This window comes from Melanaphis sacchari, unplaced genomic scaffold, assembly GCF_002803265.2.
Source record: "Melanaphis sacchari strain LSU unplaced genomic scaffold, SCAv2.0 Contig36_pilon_pilon, whole genome shotgun sequence".
NCBI lineage: Eukaryota > Metazoa > Arthropoda > Insecta > Hemiptera > Aphididae > Melanaphis > Melanaphis sacchari.
In genome coordinates, this window is record NW_020271232.1 from 3,444,551 (window position 1) to 3,468,512 (window position 23,962).

At 28.5% G+C, this 23,962-nt stretch overlaps 1 protein-coding gene across 5 annotated transcripts in view; it reads left to right on the forward strand.

The window, feature by feature from the left end:
- The window catches only part of LOC112596900 (sushi, von Willebrand factor type A, EGF and pentraxin domain-containing protein 1), a 60,027-nt gene extending 44,810 nt beyond the window's left edge, over window positions 1–15,217 (forward strand). The window contains exons 5-25 of one of the 5 annotated variants that reach the window (XM_025342730.1): window positions 903–1,094; window positions 4,552–4,728; window positions 5,436–5,618; window positions 6,339–6,518; window positions 6,698–6,919; window positions 7,519–7,692; window positions 7,769–7,973; window positions 8,089–8,465; window positions 9,262–9,462; window positions 9,529–9,732; window positions 9,972–10,154; window positions 10,272–10,431; window positions 10,503–10,618; window positions 10,687–10,826; window positions 10,937–11,063; window positions 11,623–11,782; window positions 11,852–12,003; window positions 12,140–12,313; window positions 12,514–12,693; window positions 12,902–13,075; window positions 14,044–15,216. In XM_025342730.1, the coding sequence (XP_025198515.1) occupies window positions 903–1,094; window positions 4,552–4,728; window positions 5,436–5,618; window positions 6,339–6,518; window positions 6,698–6,919; window positions 7,519–7,692; window positions 7,769–7,973; window positions 8,089–8,465; window positions 9,262–9,462; window positions 9,529–9,732; window positions 9,972–10,154; window positions 10,272–10,431; window positions 10,503–10,618; window positions 10,687–10,826; window positions 10,937–11,063; window positions 11,623–11,782; window positions 11,852–12,003; window positions 12,140–12,313; window positions 12,514–12,693; window positions 12,902–13,075; window positions 14,044–14,252 (3,890 nt within the window). In that variant the 3' untranslated portion in view covers window positions 14,253–15,216. Of the gene's footprint in view, window positions 1–902; window positions 1,095–4,551; window positions 4,729–5,435; window positions 5,619–6,338; window positions 6,519–6,697; window positions 6,920–7,518; window positions 7,693–7,768; window positions 7,974–8,088; window positions 8,466–9,261; window positions 9,463–9,528; window positions 9,733–9,971; window positions 10,155–10,271; window positions 10,432–10,502; window positions 10,619–10,686; window positions 10,827–10,936; window positions 11,064–11,622; window positions 11,783–11,851; window positions 12,004–12,139; window positions 12,314–12,513; window positions 12,694–12,901; window positions 13,076–14,043 lie in introns of all 5 variants that reach the window. The other 4 variants (XM_025342733.1, XM_025342731.1, XM_025342734.1 and 1 more) reach the window with 4 other exon arrangements.
- Window positions 15,218–23,962: the final 8,745 nt, after the last annotated feature.

A 23,962-nucleotide genomic window follows, 5' to 3' on the forward strand; every position in this document is an offset into this window, starting at 1 on the left:
TTTTTATATAAATCAATATTTATTGTTTGAATACTTTTCACTTAATTAACGGTTATATAGGTAATTGTTTTATCAAATAACACTCATTATTTCAAAATCTACTACATTATTTTCTAAAAATATTTATTTTACAAATTTTCTAGTCGAAATAAAACAACATTTAAAAAAAAAAAATTTAAATATATATATTTTTTTAAATGTTATTTTATTTTGATTATAAATATGTAAAAAATATTTTCAAAAACATTAATAGATTTTGATAAAATGAATGTTGTTCAATAAAAAAATTACCCAGTATAGGTAATTAATATTGTCGATAGTGATTAGTCAAGGACTGTGCATTTGATTTTTACATATTTCAATGGAATCTACACACCAATATAATTATATAAGCGTAGGAGTAGGATAAAAATTATTTTTATTATTAAATGAATTTTAATACATTTAATTCCACATATTTTTAGTAATTTATGTTTTGCCGATTTATCAGGAAATTAACAAATGACAATGTAATTAGTATTTTTTTGCATAATACATACCTCTAAAAAAAAAATGTATTTTTAAACCATATTTAAATAGATAATTTTAAGTCATTTAATACTCGAGCGCTGGTTATTAATATATTATGAATAATATTATACACTATATTATAATAGACTGATCATTTCTATTTACACTTGAAAAAAGTTCCTCGTCTCTTTATATGTCTATTTTTAACGAGGCTAGTCAAATAAGTCAAGTATCTTAACACAAATATTATATTCGATGTAGCTATACATTAAAATAATAGAAATTATAGTCTAGTCATTAAAAACTCTTTTCACGTTATTTAACAATACATAAAACAGATAAATCGATAAAATAATTTAAATTTAATTGCTTGTGTTATTTGTATTTTACAGTGTTTTGCAAATCTCCTCGTGTAATCGAAAATGCAGGTAACAATGCTTTTCCGGATCAGCAAACATTTGACGTCGGATCTGAAGTTGAGTACCGATGTAAAGACGGATTTACGATGAGAGGTTTCGCCAAAGCTAAATGTTTGGCAATGGATATATCAGCTTCGTGGTTTGGACCAGATATAACATGTGAACGTAAGTTTTAAACCTTTGTTTTAACTGTATATATTATAGTTTATTTTATAATTTATAGTAATTATGTGTCTAAAATAAAATGACTGCACATATCTTTCACGCATTTAGGGTATTATTTTATTCATATTGTTATGTACAAATCTAATACCACCTAGTTTTTTAAATATATTACAAGATTATCAAAAACTGACCCATTTTAACACAATTTATTCCAATTTTCTCGAAATATTTTAGTTTTGATGTATTCATACACGATATTTGAACCAAAATTATTTTTTTCAAGTTCTTTAAAAAAACCTTTATAGGTACTAATTTTTTGTAAAGCATTAGAAAATAAATAAACCCTATAGAGTTGTATTATAAATATAAAAATCAAGTTTTAATGATTCTAGCAATAAATATGAAATTATATACTTAAATATTACTATTGAAATACATTTTTTTAAATCAATGTTTAAAAAAATAAAAGGATAATGTTATTTGCTTTTATATTATACTCTTTTGTATGACTTAAAAGTTTTGTAACTCTTGTTTTAACGATAAAGCAAATATTTCAATGTTAAAAATAAAAATTAGATTAAATGTTCAAGGCTATCTATTTAATAGCTTTTACAATTATTTATTTGTAGGAAAAGTTGGTTGTTTTAGTTACAAAAATTATTTTTAAATAAATTTATTATCTTCCAGTCGCATACTATTACCCATTATTCAAATCTTAACTTTTTTAAGGGGGAATTTCGTTGTACGCTCTAGTTCGGCTGTGTTTTAAATGAATCGTATCCACACGGAAATTCCTCGGGGTGCTATGCAGCCCCACTTTTCTTCAATTTATACACCTCAGATCAACCTATTACTGATTATGATATTATAAGTGACTTTGCAAACAACAAAGCTTAGCGCTTCACTCAAAACCTGAAATAGCATCAAACTTAATCCAATCACACCTGAACTTGTTAAAACCTAGTACAAAGAATGGGGAATCAAAACAAATTAATCTAAATCCACACATTGTACATTTACATTTAGACCAAAACACTGTCTTACCATAACCCTCAATAATCTAACTATCCCTTCCACACAAAATATTCGTTATCTAGGCCTTTACCTGGACCGTCGAATGACTTGGGCTTTCCATTTCTATATCAAACGAATTTTACTAAACAACCAATCCTGTTAGCTAATACTCTAAAAGTTTTGCCAAACTTCTAGACAAATCAAATTAAAAATTAAATAATCTTGTATAAACTTTTATTTAAAACAATATGGTTATACGGTATTCAACTTTAGGGTTCAGCTATCAAATATATAAAAAAAAAAAATGTAAATATTTGAATCTAAATGTATCCGACAAATAACTAAAGATCTCTTGTATGTCTCAAATAATACACTTCATATTGATCTCTCCATTCTAAATTTTTAACATCACAACATGTAGCCAAAGCTCAAAACTCCCTTTAAACACTTCCACTTTAATCTATCCAACCATCGCAATATCCTAATCTCAAATTTATCTATTCTTAACATCTCAGGTGGTCCCAGAAGACGTTTGAAATGTAAATGGTGCTGGGACCTCCTAAACAACTAAAAACCATTGTCCATTACCGTGAAGTTCTATCACTGAATGTATTTTTCCCTCGTGACTACAGCCATTACTACTTTTATATATCACTTAAACTTATTAAAAAATATATACGATATATATTACAGATGTATAATACATAAATATTTGGAAAACCAAAAAAAATACATTTATCACCTATTAAGTGCTTTATTTAATATGATACAAATGTTATCCAAAACACTTTAGGAAATGTTTTTATTTTTAATTGTTGAAATATACTTGTTTAGTATTTTAAAGTACTGAAAGTTTGAAACAACCTCAATATAACAAATATTAAATAACAATAAATTAGTATAACTTATTATTTTAATTAAATATATTTTCTCCATTATACCAATTACATTATGTGCTTAAATAGGAAATACACATTTTTGATATTTTTTATCATACTAATAATATATATTAGGTACCTATATTATTACATCGATGTCACATACATTGCTATTATTTTTGAGCTTCGGATGCTCAAACTATTAAACAATTGCTAAACACGAAATTCTTATAATCTACGTGAATATAATTATTTTATATTATATGCGTGATATCACAAATATAACACATTTTACTTAAATTAATGATGCTTTCTTTATGACATTCAATAATTTCGCAAACAACAATATTCTACTCCTAAACTGTTTAAAATTATTATTATTATGTGTTTACTGTTTATATTATGTTTATACTTATTAGTTATTATTATATTTCACTCTTCTCATACATCCCCTTAAATATTAAACATATGTTTTCTCCTGCTATAGCAACCAAACAATAACTTCCCTTTTTTTTATTCTTGTACAACCATACAGTTTCATCGTTTTATTGTTGTATGTTCAAATTTAACTAATTAATATTATTGTAATATCGCATAATTTTCAAAAATAATTGTTTTACAAGGTCAAATATACAATACATCAAACAAAACAAATGTTGAGTCAAATAATTTATGATTTATAATTATTTAAAATTCACGGAAGTTGAGTAATATTTCACAGGATTTTTCTGTACCTTTACACCCCGTTCGCCTAAAATCTAAATGTTTAAAACTCATAAAATACTCATCCAGATTTTGATTTTTATATATCAAAATACTTCAAAAATATTCTGCTAAAAATGCAGGTTGTCATTCAAAATTTAAAAAATTATAACGATTAAAATATTAAAAAAATATTGTTTTATTTCTACTGGAAATTATGTAAAAAAGTATTTTCAAAAGCATAATAGATTTCTAAATAATGAGTTTGATTCGATAAAATGAATTTCCTATACATATATAATTAAATGTATACTATAATGCATCTTAATGATGCAATTTATCATGTTATACACTAGTATACGCTAGCGCACAGCATATTCATATATAGGTCAATAATTAATACTTATGAGTTTTACTTGGCTTACAATATAACATTGCATTAATAAATTATTTGTATAGCGGTCTGTATTCTATGTATACGTAATACGTATGTATATATATATATATACATACAGTAAAAGCCGCTTATTAGAAACACTTTGGGACCAAGGTGAATTGTGTCAATTAACCGATTGTTTCTAATAAGCGATTGAAAAAAAAAAAATGACTAATAGGTACGCGAAAAAAATATGTATGTATGTATGTACCTATATTGTATGGTTTAAAAAAGTATGCACAAATGTATGTATTTTACGATATTATTTAAAATACATTATATATATATAATATATATTTAAATCGAATTCGTGTAGTTGACTAATTATTGTTAATTATAAATTATTTGAACGGAAGTCATTTTTTTTGTTTTGATGGTATCTCCAATGTAAAATAAACTTATTATACATACACTATTATACTTTCAGCGAGAACTTGTGGCTCTCCTGGTGTAATTCCAAACGGTTGGCATCAAGGCGACTGTTCAGACTTCGGCTGCCGTGTATTCTACAAGTGTTTGAACGGTTACGAACTAATTGGAAAATCGGAACGTCTCTGTCATTCGGACGGATATTGGGTACCAAAAGATTTACCCTCGTGTGTGCGTAAGTACTTCAATGCCGAGTTCGCGTGGTCGTTCTCTGCCGACCTGTGACGATTTCCTACGGTAAACCGTTATGAGTGTTTTTATCTTCTTAAAGTTCACTATGCCTATAAAACGATGTTCTCATGCTCTTGATTCGATATTCGGCAACGTTATTCGAGTACACTTAAACCGTATAATATCATAAAAATGAAAACGTTATATCATTAAATTGTTTGTTGGTATAGATACCCGTTGTTTTTTGTCTAATAAAATATCAAAATTCAAAACAGTAAAACAATAATTAGTTTTTTTCACGCCTATTCTGACCATACTTAACGCTGGCTATATTTGTTTGTCATCAAATGAAACACTATTATGATGAGTGGGAGGGGGGGTCCGAGTTAGATGAAATTTTAGTGACATAATATATTCTCTAAATCCGGTGTAGTGACTTTAACTCAATCTGCGTTTGTTAGCAAAATATTGAAACTACTATAGTATGTACTATTCAGGTTAGTTACCTGTCGTAATAATAACAGTCACGGACCACGGTAATATAACGTGCAGGTACATAAATATATATACGTGTATGGTGTATACGTATATATGTGTGTGCGTAGTTTTGACTGGTTAATGTTTGACCATACCTATCGAGGTGTTTCGCAAACATAACTTATGGGTGAATTTACGTTCAGTTACTGTTTGGCGTTGTTTTCGCGTGTGTTGTGGTTTCAGCGGTTGACTGCGGTCCTCCCGAAAGTCCGTTCAACGGAAACGCGGTATTCACGTCTACGTCCTACAATTCGGTAGTATCATACGAATGTAAATACGGATATATACTATCCGGTGAGCCGACTAGGAGGTGCGGTGCAGATGGCAAGTGGTCAGGCACAACGCCAATATGTCAAGGTAAATGCAAAATTGAGAATTTAAAGGTGGGCTCAGAAAAGAACTGCATAGTAAACGATTTAGTGTAGGAATTTAAATTTAATTTTCCAAAAATTAATCTTTATCATCAGATATTTAACATAGTAACATAATGTATAGATACCAAAACGATAATTTAGATTTATAATTTCGCTTTTATAAGTGAATTAAAATTTTAATTATTTTCAACAACGGATTTTGAATATAAACAAAACTCAAGAACTCAATAAGAGATAGTTTTGTTTCTTTGAAGGACATAATATAATACACAATATATCAAATTTTAAAATTGAAAGCCAGAATATCGTTTAATATTTTTTTCTAAATTTACGTTTTTCATAACATTATGGATATAGGCGTATAACAGTATACAACGATTATTGTTCATAAGATTTTTATATTTACCATCGTCGCTGATGATTATTAGTTGTAAACTGGTTTTATTTGCTTAGCATAAATTAAAAGATACTGACATAATTATTTAAAAAATATAACTGTTCGACGTTCGTATTATATCAATAAGAACATAAATTACTCGTATATAACGCAGAAGTGTTATTATCATAAGCTATTCGTATACTATTGAAACTGGGGAAACCCTAATAGATCTGATTGGCATTGATTTGGGTGTATACCTTTTTAGTTTTTTTAGTTTTTGTTTTTTTTTTGAATCCACCCAAAACAATAAAAATGTAACGATAGAGATAGATTGCGGATCTCCGGGAGAGCTTCATAATGGTTGGCTAGAGAACACTGAAAGCGGCACTGGTCTAGGCACAACGATTATTTACCGATGTCAAGACGGAATGCTTCTTGTAGGGAATTCTTCGACAGTGTGCCTTGCCGATGGACAGTGGCGTTATCCACCACCGCTATGTCTAGGTGAGTTTACTTTGACAGCCGACATGGTCACTTAAAAATAATTTTTATTTATATCATAACGACTGTCATTGATGTATATAATTAACGACAAAAATGTATTATTTTTTCTAATAATATTTCCTATTGCGAATATATTTAAAAAAAAAAGTAATTTTATAATGGGTAAATGTGCATTACAGCTCCATGTGTCGTGCCGGTTATCCAACAAGGTTATGTGAATATCACTCGATCGAACGATTCTACTCCTTATACACCGAAAACAACTAGTGGTTCTATTTTAGCAAAACACGGTGACAAACTGTCTGTAAAGTGCAACGCAAAATATGAGCCAGCTGTTGGGAACAACGATCTTGCTACGTGTAATAATGGTACATGGACTTACATACCGAAATGCGAACCAGGCAAGGCATATTATAATATTTTTATTATTGTTTTAATTTTGCTTACACTTACATATTTAAATTAATTAGTTCTAAATTGATTCTAACAGATTTTTTTTCATAGTGTATGTTTTTTATACTTAAAAAAAAAAAAAAAAGGTAGTCCGATTCATCTAGAGTTTCGAACGATTTTATAAAATTTATTTTCAATTTACTCCTTCTTTAAATGTCTGCGTTTCCTAGGATAATTATTTGGTAAAATTAAAACCCACCTGTTATATAGTTTTAAATATTTTTATTTAAAAACCAACTTAAAAATTACTAAATAATATTAATTATTTGTGTGTTTGCATTCATTAGGTAAGTAGTTACCAATATTATGGCCATGTTTATAGTATTAACCGTTTAATAAACATTTTGTATGCAATTTATAAACTCACACTTTATCGCATTTTACCTATCTTTATCTAAAGACTTCGGAAATATCAAATCTGACTTGCAATAGTATAATAAATTTATATTTATATTTTGATATTAGTGATACTTAGAAAATTTAACTATAAAATGAGAGAACTACAATAATTATTGAGCTCATTAAAAAATTTTAATTCATTTTTCAGCACATTGCAAACGTCTACCACTGATTCCAAAAAACGGCATAGTTCTGGCACCACGAATGGGTCATGGTGCCAAAGCAAAGTTTTCTTGTCGAGATGGCTACGCACTAGTGGGGGACCGATACACAGAATGCCGGTACGGAAATTGGTCCGGAGAAACTCCAAAATGCGACGAAGGTATTTAATATTTAATTAATTTATGACTGTTCATTAATTTCTAGAATTAGACAGTGAATTACTTTTATTTTTTCAGTTTATTGCACTTTTCCTGGTTATATAGAAAACGGTAAAGTTTTATTAGTGGGAAGTATGGGTGTTTATGACTATAGACCATATGTTCGTAAGATAAAAAACAACAAGCAAATCTCGTTTGAATGCGATCGAGAATATGTAATCGAATCAGGACCTGTGGGTGCAACCTGTATCGGAGGAAAATGGAGTCCCGGATATCTACCGAAGTAAAATTATAATAATCATAATATTGTCATAATCTTAGAAAAAAATACTTAGAAACGATATTTTCACGTACAATTATTATTTCAAAATAAACGTGTGTAATATTTTTATTTTTAGATGCGTACCGTCAATACATCCGAAACTCAGGCTCAGTAGATCTATAAAGAATAGTACTGAAAATAATACAAATGAACTGATTACAGAAAAACCAGGTTCTTATCGAATCGTTAATTTAATAAGCTCTATAAAAGCTTGGTGGAAAAGAAGTAAACGTGCATTATCAGCACAAAATCAACAAGTTATGAAAGCCAAACAAACATCTAATAAAGATCAAACAGCTAAAAATCCTGGAGTAAATAGAGGATCTAGAGGTCGGGAATCTGGGGATTTATCTTTCAAAGATTATGACACTGAAGATGGTAATTCTACAATAGATGGAGAAAAAGCACCGCACAAAGGTTCTAAAGGAAAAGGCAAACATGGAAAACGAAAAGGTAGGTTTTATATTCAATTGTATAGATAAAAATATATATTGTTGTCATTATTTGAACCACGACTAAAACGCATTTTTTAATTATTTTGATTGAACAATGCTTTCTTAGTAAAGAACGTGATTTATATAACAGATAATTTAATATTTAAAATGTTATTTATAGTATATTAATTATCATTTAAAATGCACATTATGCAAAAGTTTTCTATAATTTTTTTTTTTTAAAGTATTTTATTTCATATAATATTAACACGAGAAATTTATTTTCAAATTATCTAATGTCAATATTGTTTTGTTAATTATATTGATAACATTTTATATTCTCTATACTACAGTTAACTTCATTGATCAATTGCCAAAATTTAATAAATGCTACATCGTGTTCATATACCTTAGGTTCTGTAATATTTTTAGTAGTAGAATAGCATTTAGAATATGCCGTTCAACAATTCAAATACAATTTTTAATATAAAATAAAATGATGAATGTATTATATTATTTTTTTTCGATAATATATTTTATTTATACCTACAGAGTATTTCTAATGTAATAATGCCTCGTTATTCTTACCATTTGTTCCGAAAATGTAGGTATATACCTAATATGTATTTATTTATGCAATATTTTTATTGAATAAAAAAAAATTATAACTGGTAAAATTTATAATTTTTTTAAGAAAATTTTTGTTACTTTTCATTAAAGTATTATTTAACTTTTTATATTATTTAATTCGAGTGCTATACTAATTATATTCTATCGATGTACAGTATACATGCTTTTTTTGTTTTGATTCATAGTTGGTCCTTGCGAACCTCTAAAAAATAGCTCCAATATACATATTGAAATAGTGAGGCCAGGGAGGCACGTAAATGTAACTCATTCACATGGAACTTTATTAAAAGTTACGTGTGATCATGGTTACCAACCTAACGTGGCAAATGGAACAGCCAAATGCTGGAGAACTCGATGGAAGCCAGCAAAACCCGACTGCAAACTTAGTAAAATAAATTTACTTTTTCATGAAATCTGTATAGTTTATAACTATTTTAATATTTTATTTACAGAACCTTGTTTAATACCATACTCAGCTAATGGTTTTTACAGTAAAGTGGAACCCACGTATTTAAATGTAACTGAAAGTTCAGAGTTTATGGATGGTGAAGTCGTAACTATTACATGTTTTCCTGGGTTTAATTTGAAAGGCCCTTCTAGAATGGAATGTAGAAAAGGCGACTGGGATATTGGAACTATTTCTGAATGTACTCCTGGTAATATAATTATTTATTTGAATTAAATACAGAGTTATGTTTGATGTTTTAGGTATAATAGGATTAAACATAAATAATTATAGAGATCAATATTAATGAGATTCATACTTGGAGTTCGAGATTATTGATTAGTATTAAAAAAGAAAATTTTAACTGGTGGATATAGATAATAAATTATAATTACATAATTTATATTTTAAAAATGTATTTGAATCATCTCATTAAACGTATGATTTTAGCTCCATGCGAGTTGCCGGGTATAACACATGGACAATACTTACTTGGATATCGAGCAGGTCTTACGATAGCGAATGGATCATTCGTTACCTTCCAATGCGATCCAGAGTTCATAAAAACTACATCAGTTTCTATTGAATGTGTATTAGGTCGATTAGTTCCCAAAGTTCCTTCCTGTAAAAGAGGTAATTTTATTTACAATTTATTTCTAAACAAAACATATTATAAGATATAATTTATTGAATGATAAATCTGTAAATAATAAAAAACAAAAATCAATGGTTTCACAAATTTATTTCTAGATGGCGGATTATTCATTACCGGTGCGGATATTTTGAAAAAAAGCGAATTAGGCACCATTGATCTTTTGTCTGGACTTCGAGGATCTTGCGGGCCCCCAGAATCGGTCCACGGATCAATGGTGTTTAGAAATGGAGAATTATTAAAAGACGCAGAAAAAAGGTTAGTACTTGCAAATTAAAATTACATGCAATATTTGTTTTTGATCCACGATAAATTATGTTTCATTTTAGTTTCCCCGATGGAACAGAAGTAACATTTAATTGCATCGGAAACATAATAGACGAAAAGGTCACATGGAGAATACGATGTGAGGACGGTAACTGGATTGGTCGATCATTAAATTGCAGTAAGTTGCTTAGCATAGTATTTAATCGTAAGCGTGTATATATAATGTATATTGACGGTAAATTTCAGCGAAACCCGTTGAAACTATGAATTCCACTTTAGACAACACCACTTGTATGTTTCGAAACAGCGAGCCTAACGTGGTGACGTTTATAGGTGACACGATGATCACGAACGAATTAACTGAGTTTAATGCAGGAACGGTTTTGGTAATTTACCACTTATATAATGAAAAAAATAATAAAAATAATAATATTTTTATAACTCACGTTATTTATCACCCGTATGTAAGTTGAATTTTGTGGTACACTTATTTTAGGTATCTCGATGTTCAGACATTGGAAAATATGCAATGGAAGGATCCAACAGGCGAGTATGTTCGAATGGTGAATGGTCCGGACAACGTCCAGTTTGCTTTGGGCTTAACCAAGAAAACGATTATGCACGTATGTTATACTAATATATTTATTACCTATACGAGCTTATCATTATTTTTTAATTCAATATCCATTTTACTTTTTATTGTACACTTCTTAAAATTTTCCTTCAATAAATTTTGAATTTATTTTATTATTATTTTGATAACAATGCCTCATATGCCGAAGACTTAATTTTTAATATTAAACTATTAAGCTTTTACTATTTTTAATTTAAACTAATGCTTCTAAAATTAATTTTAATAAGAAAAATAATTTAATTTATAAAAATATTATCAACAATACGGGTGTATTATAATATATCGTATATAATATATACAATTATAAATAATAATGTTTAGATAGAAAATATTATTTAAGTTAAAATCTAATAATATCTTTTATAGACTATAAAAATAAATATAATAATAATAATAATATTATCAATATTATTACGATAATGTTTTCTAATAATTATGAATAATTAAAATGATTTCGGTAAAATATTGATATGTTATTTTATTTGTAAAATATAACAAAACTTAAAAGTTGTCTATATTAATGTGTTTGTACCGTGTACCGTTTAAAGTGGAAAAACCTCCAACAATACTGTTTCGCCATCAACTAGGACCAATAGCACAGAGTAACGAGGGACGACTAGTCGTTTACCCAGGAACTATATTGCACATGGAGTGTTTGTGGATCAAACGATTCGGCACTCCGAAATGGAACGTCAGTCATTCGTTCCGGTAAAGTGCATCATTATACGTTATTTGATTTGAGTACATAATTTCATTACGTCTGTGTTGGTGTTATAGAAAGTATCCCGAGGGATGGACCACCGACCCCGGCCGAGACCCGGATCTCGAATACAGGTTGAGTATATATCACGCGAGTAGAGACGACTCCGGGCTGTTTTCTTGCATCACTCCTACCAGGCACACTCATTCTGTTGAAATAATCGTAAAAGGTTTGAATTTAGAAAAATACTTTATTTCAATTCACGTAACACTGAAATGATAATAGTTACGAGTATTTAATAACAGTAACAATATTTATGACTGTCTTATAAATAAAATTTAATATTGTGTATTAAATGAATATAGCCGTGCACTGTCCTTCTATCCCGTCGAAACGAAGTTTGATCATTGGTTCGCAAAACACAAAACTAAACTCTCGCGTAAAGTTTTCTTGCGCTAGAGGCAACAATTTGATCGGGACCACTGAAATCGTTTGTTTGCCTTCGGGTAACTGGAGCGATCCAATCCCCACATGCGAGAGTAAGTTCATCAATTATTATAGATGTCATATAACTATATATATATATGGTTAAAAAGAAAAAAGAAAACTTTTTACATAATATAAAATGTAATAATATGTTATAAAATGTTAAAAACTACGTAATATTTACATAATGGATTGCCGGAAAATATTCTTATAACCTTATCGTCGTATTTTCCGTTTTATTTTTTTTCAATAGTCATCGAGTGTGAAAAGATCGATAACCTAACCGACCCAAATTTACGAATAGCTACGCTCAGTCGTCAAGTGGGGGGTGAAATAATGTTCAGCTGTATGCAAGGATTCGGACTCGACGGGCCAACACATTCGACGTGTCTGCCAACGGGTGAATGGGAACAGCCGTTCCCTACATGTGCAGGTATATTACAAATTTAACACGATACGTTATTATTATTATTATTATTATTATTATTATTATAACTATTGCAAAATTAGGGGAGGCTATCGCGTTTTTGCGGGTACTCAGTGACTTCGAAAAACTGATCCCCTCCCCGCCATTACAACCATTCCCTTCACCAATCATCCCGTTTTGATCTTGGGCCCTAAGTGTAATTGATATGTTGTAGCGGTCACTTGTCCCTGGCCAGGGGACCCGCCGCACGGTTACGCGGCCGTCTCGCAAAACTCATACAGGCCTGGCGAACACGTGTCCATCAGCTGCGAACCGTACTACGTGTTGGACGGTCAGCCCAAGCTCGTTTGTGGGGACAATGGAGAGTGGTCAGCGCCAATGCCAATCTGTAAGTGGGGCGGGTAGAGTGTGTTTGTATAGCGACTTCGAACGAATGCCGCCCGTAGCGTACTGGAGCGTCACGACGGATCTCCTGGCCAAAATATATCTAACTCCCGTCCGACAAATCCAAGGGTGGCCAACTCACGGAGGCGTCTTATCAAACAGAAAATAAAAACAAACTATACAATATGATAATAATAATTAAGATTATGCAAATTTTAAAACACACACTCACACAAATATATATATATAAATTATAAATAGGGTAATAATTTTTTCGTGCAAGACGTAATACTTTAGAAAATACAAAATTTCAATTTTTTTAAACTTTATGCACAAATACTGATAATCATAAAATTAATAAATATTATCGATGTTTTTTAATGTTAAAAAAAAATAAATAAATAACTCAAGTTATCCTGTTAATTTCAAAAATATTAATTGGAATAGATATAATATTAAAACTTTCAGTAATATGTTTACTGCTAACGAAACAAACGTATGCATGTTAATAACTAATATCTGTACCATTGTGATATTTCGTTCAATAATGAAAATATAATATTTAATATATAATTGGTTATTACTCATTACTATAAGTATACCAAATTATACTAATAAAAATATTAAAACTTTTAAATTTCAAATAGATTTTATCGAAAATGACCACACTATGTTGGAATATAAAATACAATTAGCATAATTTTAAATTCGAAAATTAATCATTTAAATTATTGTATACCATCAATACACTTTAGCAACGCATAAAACGATAAATGTACGTACCTATAAAAATGATTCGTTTTTGGAATTTATTTTATTAGCACCCGATAACCGTATCGTTGTAAACAATTTATAAACGCGTAATATACAACTCAATAGTTGCACGTTCGTTTGTTTTTAATGATTTCGAAGTCGCTCTTCACCCGACGCCCGAACCGACCGTCTGTATTGTCTTGTGATTCGTTTTTTCAGGTGTTCAAGCTTGCCCGTACCCAGGCACAGTTATCCGAGGTCGGATGTCCACTGTCAAGTTTTATTACGCCATCGGTGACGTGATCACCTTCAGCTGTGATGAGAACTTGAAAATCAAAGGCGCTTCTGTGCTACGATGCCTCAAATATGGAAAATGGTCAAACTCCATACCGACTTGTGTGTCCAGGAATGAAACTCAGCGAACCTAGTAGATTCGTGTTTCGTCACTCACACAACATCCCGCCGACATATAACGTTATAATATATATCTCATACGACGATACGTGAAGTAGTCACAATTATTCTTTATTATTATTATTATTATTATTTTGGATCTCTAAAATAACGTTTGAGTTTTTAAAATATGTATCGACGTCGTATTCCCAACAATACTACAATAATAATAGTAAAATTCATAAAAACTTTAATAAGTTTACTGAGCGTTAATATGCGTTTTCGACAACGTGCGAGAAATTGAATCGTCTGAATCAAAAATTTCAGACGATCTCAGAATATAGTAGAATTATACCATTGAAGAAATATAATTTGAATAAATTTCGCTTACGATTTATTATTACACCGTTATTAGTTATTACATAAGTCATAACATACAGCTGGTTCAACTTTATGCCACGCGGTAGTTGGGCTTAGCCGTCTTTTTTCCACTTTGAGCGAGAGTTCATATGCTCCGAAAATGCATTATTTGTTTATTAGTAAACTGAGGCGAGTTATGTTTATGACATACTTGAATAATATGATTAAACATTTTATGAATTTTTTAGATTTTAAACGTCACTCTATAATGTCCACAAGTAGTTTAAAAACTCGATCTACAACTAACGTAAAACAATGTGTGTATAAATGTGTTTGTCGCATAGTACGAGTACCTAGTACCTACCCATTCTGTTTGTATAGTATACATAATTTATTAAATATTTATTATATATATATATTTATATATTGCGTATTATTATTGACAATAATATACATATTTATTTTACCGTTTTCAATATAAAAACGGCAGTGATATGATTTTAGAATCAAATACAAATAAACAAAAATATATTATCATAATGTTATCAAAAGTAGAATAAATACCTATACTAAACCGTAATATTATAGTAATACAACTTTCTTTTAATACGCGTCGTTTGACTATACTCTCTTATAACGTTATATTATTATATTATAGTGTAAACTTTCTAGTAGATAAATCTTATATTATTCATTATCTTATCCATTTCAAAATCTCGCATATAGTATCATATTATTATATATAGGTTAACCTTGTTGTATTAATAGAATATATTATAATATTATAACATTATTATAAAATATATATTATGTATACCATATTATTGTGTTCTGTTTTCAAAATACCAATATAGTTAAACAACATACATTTGACTGTTGTTCAGTATCTACAGAAACAGCCTTCAGGAAGAAAATATTTTTGTTTATTGTTGCTGTACTGCTAATATTTACTATATTTAGGCGGCATGGGACAGAGTGAATGATCCAAATTCCATTAACCAAACGCCGCCTTAAAATATTCTAGTAAATCCTCGTGGGACATACCGTCTACATGAATATATAACATTTTTTTTCGAACCTTGCAATGTTATATTAAACTTGTAGATCAATAACAAACAGTAGGTATGTTATAGTAATAAATATAAAACTGTTTTAAAAAATTGCTTCTATTTTTTTCGTTTTATTTTAAAGTTATTATTGTTTTTACTCAGCGTGACGAGAATTAAAAGCATCACCAGTAAAATACGTCCAACGACATAGTACAAAATGTTTTCATCAGCGTGATAAATTGCAGTGATTTGTGTTATTTATAAACTAAAATAAAATATTATAATATTGTCCTTGTATGAATCTGGTGTCTTGTATAGGCAATTTTAATACTGGTGTACGAAGTAATGTAACTCGTTCTGGTGAAACAAAACCATCACACAAATTATTCCCGCGATATAATATTCGTACTTACTCATAATATATTATAATTATTATATAAGATTAGCTGGAATAAAAAAATAAATTGCATTTACTATATTTTGACATATTTAAACGACTAACGGACAGATATAAATGCAATATTATAATAATAGATACACGCCCGTAAACGAAGAGTATATTTTTAGCTACATAAAATTAATCTGTTTAATGTTAAAATAATAAATTGTGCAATTAGGCGAGAAAAATTGAAAAATAAACAATTGACAACTACGGAGTAGATACTTTACAATAGACTATTGTGGTTAAAAAGACATCGGTGTGTCCAAATAAGAAGTGTGTATGTGTACACTGAAAATGACCTTAAAGCTTGAAACGAGTTAAAGAGAAAGAAACTGATGTGGTTTTCTTTTTCTTTTTTTTTTATATTTTAAATCAGATTCAGCGTTGAAAAATTTCCGTACGCATTTATATTTACTATTATTCTTGTTTATAACAATACTTTTTCCAATGAATGAATTCATCAATGAAAATTGATTAGTTAGTTTTGGGCATTTCTACACAACACTCACTAATTTGTTCTTATTACATTAATTCCAAGATAATGTTATGTGAGAGTACCTTTTTTCGCCAAACTAGATTAATATACAGACGAAATGGTCATGAATGTGTTCATTTAAAAACAAAATATTTATACTTTCATCAAAATTATGGCACACAAAATTAAATACCTATGCACAAAATATATAAAATATTTTACAATATACGAAAAACTGTAATATCAAGGATATTTATACTAAGAATATGTATGCTATGAATAATATGTATGTAACGTAGACTATTTGGAAACTCGTATTTTGGCAAAAAAACTATGCATAAGTCCTTTAAAGTGAGCTTTATTGTTCTTCTTTCGTTCACGCCACAATTTATTTTAATGCTATTAATGCAAAGAATTTTTGTATATAAATAATAAACATAAAAAAATATGCTATCGGAAAATCTCAAAACATTTAAATTTACAGTTTATTCGTTCAGATGTTTAATAATTTTCTGTACCGTATTTTCTGTGATCCTCTGGTGAATACTATTTTCACTCTGTATATCACACGTTAATGCTGAACGGAACTACTTATATATATCTGTACGTCACAAAATAAGTATAGAGCCCTACAAACGTGCGGCTGCATCTTCAGATGATGAATTTTGCAATTTCCGGAACGATTATAACGGTTTAGTATAATATACATACATACCGGTGACTCGTAGTGTATTGCCGTAGCGAGTTTAAATGACATCTGTTTATGTACGTGCACATTATGGAAACAGAAAACAACCTTCACCACCCCCATCATCTTCCGGTCTCAGATGCGACAGCCACGTCTTGGTTAACATTTGCCAAGATTGTAATGAAATAATATACAAGGTTCGTGCTAAACAACCAATCAAATAATAAACTATAATATCGACCATTTGATAAAAAAATAATTCATAATCAAAGCTATATAATAATAATCACTAGAGCTAGGATTTATATGCAATAAAAAATTGTAAAATATGTATTTGGTTTATTAAAAATATGCAATTAATATTATATACGCATAAAAATATGAAATATACACTTAAAAAAAAGATCATACATTTTAAAATTAATTTAATAATATTCTTAATTATTAACGTTATTTAAACATATTACATAAAATATGCATTTTTCGCGTTTTTATAGTTGAAATATGCAATAATATTAATTTTATTCAAAATATGCATTTTGTCCTAAATATTCAAAATAAAATCACGACTGTTGATTTCATCTTGAGATGATTCGTGAATATTATTTAAAAAAGCAATAATCAGAAGTTGCAAAAAAAAAAAAATATACTGTTGCATATAAATTCTAACCCTAATAATTACTATTAATTTTAGAAATGAATAAATTTGAAAATTATATTTAATTAAAAAAGTCATGTGTGTAAAGGCGAGAAATAATATAAAAATGTTATATTCGACTTTCATTTTGGTCAACGATTACGAATACGTACAAATTCAAAACAAAACCATACATGAGAGAAACTTTCGTCATGTGGTAAAAGTTAAATTTGTATATAGTATTTAATATTATGTTTACTTTTTAACTAAATTTTATATTAAAAGTGGTCCTATATCATATATTTGTTTTCGTTTGATGTCAATCATAGGCATAATCTGGAGTTAATTCTTGAAGGGGAGAAGGGCAGACTGTGGCAAAACTAAAAATCTATAAAGTATGAAAAAGATGAAGTTTTACTTCCCCCTCAATATATAAAACAGTAGGTTATAGTTAGTAATAGTATATATTAAATAAATTATAATAATTAAAATATTAATATACTAATATATTAGTATAATTAATCTAAGGTAATAGACAAAATTAAAATATAAAAACAAAAAGTATTAAAATCCAAATAGCAAAAACTCGCAGGTAGGTATATAATGACGAAAAAAAATCGTACATAAATCAGTAATAAATTAATAAATAAAATGTAATATATTGTACCTACAAATACTTTTTAATGATTTCAAAATATTTATTTAATGATATTAATTGACTTAATCTAAATATAATTTCCGTAACTGAACAATGTTATTAATTTAATGATTATTTATTATTATCATTGATAAAAAAGAAACATTATTACTTAATAGCCATTAGGTAAACAATACATTCTCCCCTAATGTCAATATTATAATAGAAATTTGAAGTCAAACTGTCATTATTAGGTCATATTACATTGAATAGGATAACATCAAAATAAATAAAAACAAAAACTAAAAACACATCATATTTTTATATCAATAAGCTATAAGTGTATAGTATAAACTATTGCAATCAAACAATTTTCAGTAATCGAATTTAACCTAACTATAGATATTTATAGACATCAAAAATGCATTATATTTTAGAAGCGTAAGTATAATAAGACAAACACTTTTGTTACAATATCAAACGTAAAATTATAAATATTAATTTCGTTGCTAATATTTTTTTTTTGCCTCGGCGTTTAAACTAAGGCAAATAACCTACGTGAGGGATTTGGATTATGGTATTAATATAGGTTTTAATCAGTTTTTTTGTTTTGTGTATAATATTTTGAGTATCTAAAATTAATTTTATTAAACGTTCATAATTTTATCAAATATTAAAAATAGAGATTTTTTTCAAATCGATCATCTTAATATTATTTTATTCAACATAATATTAAGTGTATTATAAAACAACTTTTGCAGATATAAAAATCAAATCAAAGAACTCGTCCAAATCAAATGACAAACACAGTAGCTTGAAAAAACCACAAAATTAAGAAAAATTAAAAACACCATCTTTGGTTAGCCAAACCTCCTTTCGAATAGAAGAGAAAACGTAATTATAAACAGACCTCGCATCGTCGCACGGGCATACTCGATTAACGCACAGACACCTCATGATGGCAAAAAAAGAAAAACTAATAATGTGCAATTCTTGAGAAACTGAATTATCCGTCAACCACATATTTACAGAATGCATCCAATACAAAGATGAAAATTCAACAACTTTAACATCCGCAATGCCGCAAACGCATCACTCAGATCGAACGTAAACATTATATTAATCAAATTTTGAAATTCTTAAAAAAAGTCAAATAATACAATTTAATATAGTATAAATAATCTAGCCAACAAAATATTTAAACATATTGTATAACAAATTGTAACTAATGACCATTGCTCTGTCGATGTTAAATAAGATCAATAAAAAAAAAAAAAACAACAAAAGTATTAAGCATATTTGATATATCTATATAATGGTACTTATAGGTACAGTTATTAAACACCAAAAAAATTTAATTCAGATAAACTAATTAATTGTAAAAAATTTTTGGATGCCACATAAAAACTATAATGGAATGAAAAAATTTTGTTTAACATCATCTATATGAGCAGCTGATTTTGGAAAAAAAATAATATTCCTCAATACCCAACTTTTGGAAAATTAAAATAAAACTATTGACTAATTTTTATACTCAATTATTTTATTAAGAATTTTGATTTATTGACTATCAAAATTTAATGTTTTTATTTTAGTGTAGAAAAGTATTTTGGTTTAAGTTATTCAGATAAAATCTTTTTAATTTTAATTTTCATTATCATCGTCACTTGTTGATTCGTTTAAAGTTGATAGGTTTGAGATTTCTTCATAGAATCCTTGATATTGTTGTGGGATATATGTATTGTCTGATTTTGAAATATCTTGAATGTTTTTGAGGTTAACTGTGACCTTATCTTTATAGATCTTGTCTTCCGGAAATTGCACATCTTATTTTCCTTTACTTAGTTTAAAAATCGCATTTTGAAGACCGTCAATATAATAAAAGACAAAAATAACTTTTCAGTTCACTTTTGTACACTAAATATGTTTTAACTTATGCAGAAATTTTCATTTTTTTTTTTTTATCTTTTGTTATTTTTTTAAAATACTTAGGCCACCAAGCATGAAAGTTTAGTATGTCTTTATTTTTACGGACTTGACTTCATAAGTTGGAAGGAACTTTTTGGCTGTCTTGATGAGATCTTCATACTGACTAGGTAGGTACGTGTATGCGATCTAACTTACATGTTGCTAGTTTTATAACTGAAAAGTTTCGATCGCATAGTAGAAAACTGTGTCCTCGTACTGAGAAATAATGATGAATTACTGAAAATGTATTGTATGTGTATTGTCATAGCCAAATATAATCTTGTCAATGTGTGGTTTCTATTTTATCCTCCAAATGCGTTAGGATGCGAATACATGAAGTTCCTTTATTTCCTCAGGTATTGTGTTGTTAAAAAAATCAAAAGGAAACTACAAACTTCATTTGGATCTCTTTTAGTGGTCCCTTCAGTATAATAGTATATGTAAAATACAGATCTATGTTTCCTAATAACATGAATATTGAATGCATTAAACCATAACTTACGAAGGTAGAATATTTCCTGGACTATAACGTGAACGGAAGAGGGAGATTTTGCATGTAGTCGAATGTTATGGCCATTACGTCATTTCTGTTTTTACAAATCTTAGAAACTTTCTTAAATTTATTATAAAATTTCTTTGCTCGTGTTTTGTGTACTAATAACTCTGTAACTGCAACTATTTTTGCAACCTCATTAAGTGTGGAAGATTTAATTTTAGTATTAAACTTTTTACAAGTCGAATACATATCTACTTATGGTCAACCATATCTATAACATAGTACGCACATTTAATATATAACATGGAAATAAAAAAATAGATAATTAAGTTTAATCTATAGTTATTTATATTAAACGAACTATTCATCTGTTTCAAGGTAAAAATATATAAATTACTTATTTTTCCAATAAATTAAATAAGTGTAAGTTGTCATTTGGTAAGCTTAAAGTATATGTCTAATTTAAAGTACATTTTTAATAATAAAAATTATTACATACGCCGTTCATTATTATTATAGCCAAAGTCAGTAAATTGCGTCCCCCAAAAAAGGTCAGTCATTTACTATGTCAGTTGTCACTTGTGACCCATGTACTTTTAAAGTAAATGTAAATTTCGTCCCGGATATATTTAAAATGTATGTAAATTGCGACCCAAGATATTCTGCTTTTTGGTCAGCTGTACAATTTAAAGTTAAGTAATAACCTATGATGTAAAAACTAATATCTTTACTAACAAAATATTATAAACAGCCAATGTGCATTTGATCGCAGATTTTATATACCTACGTGTTTTTACGTTATTCTGTGCGAACATTTTTTCAATGTAATAAAAATTAATCGTTATGAAGAGCAAATGAAATAAAACGTTGAAAGTAGTTGATGAATTAAAATTTCATTTTCAAAAAATTTCTAAAAGATAATATTCGACGTTGGTGTTGCACAGTTAAAATGTGTAATTATTTTTTGAAATGTATTAATAATATTTCTAATTTCTATAGGTGTTTTAAGAGATCACATTAATCTTAAATGGTAAGATCACATAACTCAGAAAATAATAGAACTATTAAAAATAATCTATGCTTCCAAAAGCTAAAATAATTTATTATAAAATATAAAGAAAATTAAAATCGTTTACCAAGCACTAGTAGAACCAATAATTAATTACGGTAATAATATTTGATGAGATGCTTTCAATTCAATACTAAAAATTATTAAAAAAAAAATAATCATTTGTATTGAACATATTAATATTTATATAAAGAATTAAATGTACTACCAACAAAAAAATTGTTTTATAAAGCATCAATAATTTTTTAATAAAAATAATCTAACACCTAGTATTGAACATGGTTACAAGACTTATAGCTACTTATAGCACAAGACAATATTATCAAATATTACTGTACCTTTAAAGCACAAAAAAATTAATCAATTCACTTACTTATAGGACCTACAATTTATAATATACTATCATAAGACGTGAAAACAAATCAATTCCATAAAATTTGAATGTACAAAACATAAAATTATAAATATTTTATACCTCTTATCTAGTTACTTGCATAAGTATTATATATATATTTAAATTTTATAATGTATTCTAAATTCTAATATAACTTATAAGTCTTTTTTATTAATTATTTTTTCTATATTGTAAGTTTTTTAGCTAGCTTCATCTTATAAATCTAAAAATCTAAAATTGTAAAACGATTGTAAAGTAAATAAATCATATAATATTGACAATATTATAAATTGTTAGCTCGTAGGTTCTCAAACAAACCTGTTTAGAAGGGCACATTATCTTTTCGAAGAAATAAACAACAATTAAAATGATTGATAACGCATAAATATTAGAAAACTGTAATGATATGCTCACATATCATTGTTTATTACATATACATAAAATTCAATTAAATAAATTAACGGTCAAGTTGTCGCACGCAGATTAAACCCTACAAACATCCTTTTGCCACTGACGAAAGAAAACAACTTATATTATATGATCACAAAGGAATTGACACATGAGTTGTGACAATATCTCGAAAAGCGTGTGAACCAATTTCGTTAGCCAGCGGAGGCGGGCCATGGTACAATGAAGCTCTCTGTCGTATAGAAGAAAGACTATTTCTTCGAAAAAACGCTGAGTCCTTTTTTTATGATGGCATGGCCTGCGACTCTGGCTGGCTCGACCAGGTCTTCTCCCGGCAGTGCACGAGCACCAGCCAAGCCACGAGTGCACGAGCACCAGCCAAGCCACGAGTGTACGAGTACCAGCCAAGTCACGAGTGCATGAGCACCGGCCAAACTATCGAGTGCATGAGCACCGACAAAAATTACGAGTGCGGGCGCACCAGACAAGCGAGCAGGAGCTTTTTCCCAAAACCACCATACGACATACACACAAGACTGCGAGCGACAACTGGACTTCTTTCTTTTTCTAATTCAAATCAGTGTTGTTTTTCTTATTTAAACATAAGTTTTCCTTAAATCGTATCGTAACTTGTGTCACCTTATACCTTTCTCTGAGGAACGTATTATAAGTATTCACTGCGGCGAATCAGGTAAGGTGCATGTCTAAAATACTAATTTTTAGTACAGGTTATGTTACTATCTAATTTGTGTAATGGTGTATTTGATCACATTCTTGAATCACGATCTCGAGAACCCTCCGAAGAACGGGAGGAAGGTAATAACACGAAAACAAGTATACTCAATATTTATTAATACCGGACTTACATACAAGGCTTGTGTCCCTTGTGTCAGTCCGGCCACATCATACTTATAACTTTCATCGCACCATTTTAATATTTTTATATTTATACGTTAGCTAAGCCTTTATTGTGTTATTACAAAACAAATAAATCGATAGAAAGTTATTAATAATTTTAAAAGAAAAGCCATAGATGATTTATTTTGATCATTAGACCATCTAAAATAATCCATTCTGAATTGAAAAAATGCTGATGATGAATCTTAAATTTCTCAAGGTGAA